The sequence below is a fragment of the Castanea sativa genome, chromosome 1, assembly GCF_040712315.1.
Source record: "Castanea sativa cultivar Marrone di Chiusa Pesio chromosome 1, ASM4071231v1".
Classification (NCBI taxonomy): domain Eukaryota; kingdom Viridiplantae; phylum Streptophyta; class Magnoliopsida; order Fagales; family Fagaceae; genus Castanea; species Castanea sativa.
In genome coordinates, this window is record NC_134013.1 from 27532975 (window position 1) to 27540404 (window position 7430).

The 7430-nt window shown below is 31.9% G+C and overlaps 1 protein-coding gene across 1 annotated transcript; it reads left to right on the forward strand.

Moving 5' to 3' along the window:
- The first annotated feature begins 296 nt into the window (after window positions 1–296).
- LOC142626287 (putative lysophospholipase BODYGUARD 3) lies at window positions 297–6573 on the forward strand. Its single transcript, XM_075800100.1, has 4 exons — window positions 297–1286; window positions 1825–2153; window positions 3293–3492; window positions 6020–6573. Exons 1-4 carry the CDS (start codon window positions 707–709, stop codon window positions 6342–6344), a joined length of 1434 nt encoding a protein of 477 aa, XP_075656215.1. The 5' UTR covers window positions 297–706; the 3' UTR covers window positions 6345–6573.
- The last annotated feature ends 857 nt before the right edge of the window (window positions 6574–7430 follow it).

The window sequence follows — 7430 nt, forward strand, 5'->3', positions numbered from 1 at the left end:
TGCAACCTAGAATTTGTGAAGGACAAGAAAGTAGCCCTTTTTTCTTCTCTTGGCTTTAATAAGAAGGAAAAGAAAGAAGAAACACTTTTGTCTCTTTCGTAAACTAAATGTCATTGGAAGATGTAGTATAGAAACGAAAAGCATAAATGTTAATAGGCTAAATTTTTTTGAGGAGTAGAAGATATACATGTTCTTCACCTGGGGGTTCAACCACCACCTAACCTTTTCCTAGGCCAACAAACGATGTTAAATGATACAATTAATTCATTTATCTGTACTACCATCTATTAGTGTGTGTCTCAATCTCTCTCAATCCCTCTCTCTCTCTCTCTCTCTCTCTCTGAACATTAATCTTTAAGAGAAGCACTCCCACACGCTTTCAGGTGCATGAGACATCACTAGGGAGTGTGGTACCAAAGAAGGTTGGAAATGGTAGGTTTGTTTCCACGACCCATTTGCCAGAAACAGCTAAAGAACCAAGATTTACATTCTTCTGTTGTGTTTCTCATTTGGGTTGCATAGGGATTCTCTTGTTAAAAGAAGAGAGAGGGAGCTATTTACACGAATCTAATAAGCCAATATGGGTACCTTCACATTTTCCTTGTGACCCACCCTCTCTCTCTCTCTCTCTCTCTCTCTCTCTCTCTCTCTCTCTCGGGTGTTTATTTCCACTAACATTGTGGGTTCCTGGTGGTTGTTCTGTGAAATGGCTGTGATGGGCAAAAGCAAATCTGTTTTAATATTAACCGGGAGAGTTATAAACGAGGCTGTGAGCTTCATTGTCTTTTCTGTTCTAGACCTCATTGATTTCCTTCTTTGTTATGTTTACAAATTAATTGATTTCTTTATTGAAGCTGAATGGAAACCATGTTATTGCTCGTCTGGCAAAGAAGTCATCACTAGCAGTGGCAAAATCTTGGTTTCAGAACAAGGTGAATCCAAGATTGTTTGCCTTAGTTCCACCAAGGTGCAATTAGAGGAGATCTCAGACACCCTTTATACACGTCCTTCTCTAGTGTCTGAGGTCTCAAATTTGACTGTGACAGAGCTCAAAAGGCTAAAGGTTGATAAGACCTTTGTGCAATCTTGTGAGAAAATCAAGAAAGGTGGCACGGTACGTTCATCATTCACTGTAAACTCTTCCATTGTTGAAATGCTTCAAGGAAAGATGGGAAGACAGCTATTACATCCCATTCCAAGATGGTCCGACTGTGATTGTAGCTTTTGCAACTCTTGGACCTCTTCTTGCAACGAAACTCTCTTTGTAAGAGCCGAAGGCCCCAAAGGTAACAACGTCTTATTTGTGTTAGAATAATAGTTAAAGGATTGATTTTGCATAATTTCTTAACGCGGTTTAATTTTTTGTGACAAATATTACTTTATTATGGATTAAGAATAGATGGTTACAAGTTCAGATTTTGTTTTCCTTTTAACTCGCATTTAAAAAGTTAAAATGGCTAGGCTTCATTTATTCACGCGGTATAACTTTTTTGAAATACGTGGTAGTTTATTAATTTCACCAATAAATTCGTACGTAAACCTACTTTGTTAATGTACTATTGCCCACTCTTAATGTAATGGTCACTCTACAAGTATAAATGTTTGTGAAATGTGAGGGCAAGAGCCGAGTTCAAGTTTCTAGAAGAGAGTTTCACACACATATACACTTAGATTAGGTGAGAGTAGAAATTTTATCTTGTAGAAAAAAAAATGTCCTTTGATCGTTTTTAAGCTAATAGTTAAGCCGTAATCTGATTAATTATCGCTAATGATTCTTCATAATGAAATCTATATCTTAAAGTTGGTCTTTGCTTATGATGTCAGAAAAAACACGAGAAGATGTGCTGTTTATTCATGGCTTCATTTCATCATCGGCATTTTGGACAGAGACATTGTTCCCGAATTTCTCAAGTGTTGCTAAATCTAGTTACCGCTTGTTTGCCATTGATCTTCTTGGATTTGGAAGGAGTCCTAAGCCGACTGACTCTCTCTACACGCTAAGAGAGCATTTAGACATGATTGAACGGTCTGTCATTGAACCACATCAAGTTAAATCCTTCCACATTGTGGCTCATTCTTTAGGTTGCATTTTGGCTCTAGCACTCGCGGTCAAGTACCCTGGCTATGTGAAATCCCTAACCCTACTTGCACCGGTAAGTTTCCTTATTGTTAAATTATGTATTTATGATAATTGACAAGAAATCGACCATTTTTTAATTAAATGAAAACTTCTTGAACACAAGTCATTCGTTCTGTTTTTGTATTCTACTTTATAATTTACCAATAAAATGTTTTGTCTCATCATAAGTGTTTTACTTTTTGTTTCACCAATCAAAGTTTGTGATATGTAATTTTTTTACTTAACAAGTAATTAAATTTTAAAATTAAAAAAAAAATCAAACGCTTAACATTTTACAATTTAAAAAATATAAAGTAAAATACTAAAAGTAAGACAAAAAATATTTATTTATTTATTTTATCTACCTTAATTTATGAAGAATTATTAGATCCATCGTATGGATTCCAATCCTTATGTCATAAGAGTGGGCCTTACGTGAGACACATAGATGGGACTAATTCACTTTTGAGTGGAGGAATTCGTCGGCAACAAAAAGTATTTTGTGATTATGACATATTAATCATCTCTTTAATGTTAGATAATATTAATACATACGCCGCATGTAGGAGATAATAATAAGAAGATAGACCTGTTCATCAAAAAAACACAACATAGACCTAATAATTTATGAAATTTTGCTTATATGTACCCTTAAAATATACAATAAATGGGTTAATACGTGCCTCTAGATAATATATTAGTCTATTCATGGTTTATAAAAATAAAAATAAAAAAAAGTTTATTCAGGGAATAGTGCTTTAGAGTGTCAAACACTTAAACTAGGGTCTCCCAATTCAAAGGTCTGCTGTCTGACCAACTGTCCAAATCTTGCGTCTCTTTTTTTTTTTTTTTTTAGAAATGCATTTCAGCTTTTTAGTAGGTCTTGTGTATTATTCATGAGACCTATAAATTCTTTTTTTCAGCAAAATTTTCATTAAAAATGAGTTTTAAAATATTATTTATATATTTAAAAATTATTTTTTTACAGTGATTTTAATTTTCAACAAAATAAATGATATTAAAAAAAATTACTTTTTTATTATGTATTATTAGCATCTTGCAACGTAAAATTCGCAGTGAAACCATTATGGATGTAACATTTTTCTAATATAAATTGATATTGAAAATTCTTTTTGCATGATATATATGATCATTTGTGGTTTAACATGGCAGCCATATTTCCCGGCACCAAAGAGTGAACAAGCCACACAGTATATGATGAGAAGGATAGCGCCAAGGCGTGTTTGGCCACTGATTGGGTTTGGAGCTTCAATGGCATGCTGGTACGAACACATATCCAGGACTATTTGTCTCCTCATATGCAAGAACCACAGGTGGTGGGAATTTCTTGCCAAACTTATTACTAGAAACAGGTAATTGTTCAACCTACCACCTTAGACTGTGTCAATGCTCACTCAACCTCTTAATTTCTATACATTAACACCATGAAGTCATGTGCACATTTTCATCTAGAGGCTTTCCAAATCAGTGCAATTTCTCTATTTTATAATCCAACTTCCATAGTACCCATCGAAGATCCAACCATTTCTTTACCTTTTTTTTTTTTTTCTTGGGGGTCAAACGTCAAACTCAACCTATAAAAGCACTACCAACATTTTTTTTTTAATGGATAAACAAACACCACCAACATTTAATGCAAGAACAATATTTGTTGGACATGGAGAGTTTAGTTTCAAACTAGTTTAGAGCTATTTTCTCTAATCTACTACATAAAAAATTATATATAAGACTATTAATTTATATTATTTCTACAAGTCACATGACTCATTTTAAAAAATAATATGATTAAAACTACTTGTGAATTATTTTATAAATTTTCGCGTAATGGATTGAAAAAATATAATTCCAAAATCGGTTTGGATCTAAATTTTTTCCATGCATTGGTACACAACATCTTCCACTAATAATTATGAAGTTTTAATATTTACCACTTTTTTTTTTCATTTAGGTCAGTAAAGTACTTCTCTCAAGATCAAGAGACAATTATCTCTCACAACTCACAAAGGAAAATCTATAACTCTGCAAATAAAAAATAGCATAAAATAAGGATCAGTAGTAAGATTTGTCCAAGATGTACTTCTAAGAGAAAAATTATAAGAAAATATTCAAATTTACACTTAATTTCATAACTTACTAATATGTGCAATAGTGAGTGGTAGATACTTTCTACCCACTCTTGTTTAGATAAATTTACTACTCGCTCGCCATTCCATAAATTAACAAATGGTGAAATTGACTTAGAAATAGGTGTGTCATCTTTACTCTTAAAATTGTCCAACAACCTATGGTGTGCCCCAGCTGGTACAAAGAAAGAGATAGTAACAGAGGAGTTCCAATTAGTGGGGGCCAAGATCATTATGGTGTTACTGCATGTTGGTACTGGAACATCAATGTCATATTGAAATTGTCAAGAAGATATGATATGAGATCATAGTATACAGTTCAGTTATTGATTGATACAGAGTAATTCTGGTGCGATACACATTTGCACAATTTTGCCCGCAACTCGCCCACGTGATGAGTTGTGGGGAAAATTATGCAAATGTGTATGACATCAGTTGGGTTTAATGATTTGAAGAAATGTCATTTTAATCTTCTTTTCAGGTAACGAAGAAAAATATAACTCTATTTTTTTTTTGCTGAGAAGAAAAATATAGCTCTGAACTCTAATTTGAGGCCATTGGAAATGAATACAAAATTGGCATAAGGGGAGTTAAACTATTCATGAAAAGATAGTCATTTATAAATGAAATAAGAATTTTAATAATAAATATTCCCCATTTTGTAGGTCAAATTGTTTATTACACTATTACTCACATTTATGCTTGAGTTCAAATTTTTATTTAATTAATTTAGTTTGTGTTTCATATAACTTATTTTATTTTGTTTTTTTTAAAGTAGGTTGGATAAAAGTATAGGGGTACCTATAAAATATATAAATTATACCTTAGCCAATATATGAGTTAAATGTTTTCAAATTATTTTTTATTTTATAAATTTCTTTTCGAGGTATATGATTCACATATGTGTATTATAGTTTGATCTAAAGTGAATAGAGTGTAGCTTTAACCCACAAAGTTAAAATTTTAGATTCCAGCCAAATAATTAATAAAAGGAGGTTAAGAACATTAATTTAAAAAACTAAACATATATGAGGTTTAAGTGATATGAGAAGCATAATGAAAGGAAGTAACAAAGTTTAAGTGATTCAGCAAGAGATTACTTGAAATATATATACATGTTGAAGAGATTGTCTTAAAGCATATAGAAAATCTAATTTCCCCCATAAGCACAATGCATGCGCCTCTTGAAAAAAAAAAACTAAATGTTTTACCAATCTTACTATAAAAATGTATAATAAGTAATACAAAATATTTTATTTTTTATTTAAACTGTGAAACTTATATGACAAAATTTGAAAGATTCATACATCACTTTTCTATCACGTTGAAAAATATCACACGATTTTCTACCACTCTCATCACAGATTAATAACACGTGTTTTGTGATAGATGAATCCTTGCTTTCATATGAATCCTTTTATTCGTAACTACGGGGCATATTGTAAATAGTGGGTCTATGAGAAGAAAAATTGAGGGCACACCCGTCACATTACTACAGTGGCTAAGTCATAGTTCTTTTCCGCTGTTTGGGCAGTTTTAGGTGAAATGTTGTTCAGACTTCAAGCGTGAATCAATACACATGGGACAGACCATCAAATTTGAAATTAATATGGTTGTTCATTTATTGTGCGTTGTTGGCCTTCCCTGAGATTCAAACTAGAGCTTATTGACAAAGACATCTATCTAACATTGTCATCAATCAATTAATTATTATGACTTTCTATAATTATTATTTTTTTCTTGAAATCTTTTACAGGATTAGGACATTCTTGCTCGAAGGTTTCTTTTGCCACACCCACAATGCTGCGTGGCATACCCTTCACAACATTATTTGTGGTACCGCTAGCAAAATTGATACATATTTGGATGCAGTAAGAGACAACCTAAAATGTGAGGTTACTATATTCCATGGCAAAGATGATGAACTTATACCAGTTGAATGTAGCTACAATGTGAAAAGAAAAGTACCTCGAGCTCGTATCAAGGTGATTGAGAAAAAAGATCATATTACAATTGTTGTAGGAAGGCAGAAGGCATTTGCTAGAGAACTAGAAGAAATATGGAGGAATTCAAGCGGTTGACACCAAATTATAAGTGTAATCATCTACTACTCCTTTTTATATTTATGGCCTGAAGGCACCATAAGTTTCTATCCAACCAAAAAAAAAAAGTGGGTTGGCAGAATATTTATTTACTCCTCCTTCAAGTGTGTAGTCCCTCCATGAAATTATTACCAGTGTTGTTGGACTTGTGAAGTACTTACTTGTAACAATGTTAATTTGATAATGTTAAAATGAACATTATATCAAACAATTGTCTTTTTTTTTTTTTTTTATAATTACGTTAAGTTTTTAAAGGAAGTGTGTATTTGGTTAGCTTGTATGTTGGCAGTTTATTAGTTGAAAAGTGAGGGAAAATATGGGTTTAAACAAATAAGATGGCTTTAAGCAAATGTAAAATAAACCATAATAAATACTACTTGAGTCAAGAGAATTGTGGTATAAATTGTCGTTTTGTTTATGAGAAAAGTTAAGAAATGGTTTAAGAGCATATATTTATTTATTTATTTTTATTATCAAGAATCTTGTAACTTAAATAGTATGCATTTTTTAATTTTCTCAAGAAAGATATTCAGAATTTAAAATCTCCTACCTCTGACTAATAATAATAATATTTTATAATGAACACAATTGTCGGTTTTTTGGTTTTCTGTTTTGTTTTTGAGAATCAAAACAATTGTAGTATTAATGTCATACTTTTGTTTTGGGCCTTCACACATAATAATTCCTCCTATTAATTAATTATGTCTTGAAGTAATTGTCTTGTCAATTTGTGGTGGTTGAACGGTTGAAGCAGTAAATCCAGGCCACATTAAGCTGTTCATGTAGACCATCTTATTTATATGGCAGATTAACAGCGGCGCTTCATAAATGAAAAATTTTAGTACTTTCTTTCCCATCTTGCCGCTAAGACGTGTGCAATTTCTTCTCTAATGACTTTATTGATTGAATAATTATAGATCATATACTTTTACATATCATTTACCACAACTTAACAGCGACGCTTCATAAATGAAAATTTTAATATATTCTGTACCTTCTTGCTGCTAAGACTTGTGCAACTTCTTCTCTAATGCTTTTATTGATTGAATAATTATAGGACCATAT

Excerpts from the sequence above, each read along its gene's own strand:
- LOC142626287 (XM_075800100.1), top strand. The coding sequence starts at position 707 with ATGGCTGTGATGGGCAAAAGCAAATCTGTTTTAATATTAACCGGGAGA. Across the intron at positions 2,154-3,292 it reads CCCTAACCCTACTTGCACCG|CCATATTTCCCGGCACCAAA; the intron begins GTAAGTTTCCTT and ends TTAACATGGCAG. Across the intron at positions 3,493-6,019 it reads AAACTTATTACTAGAAACAG|GATTAGGACATTCTTGCTCG; the intron begins GTAATTGTTCAA and ends AATCTTTTACAG.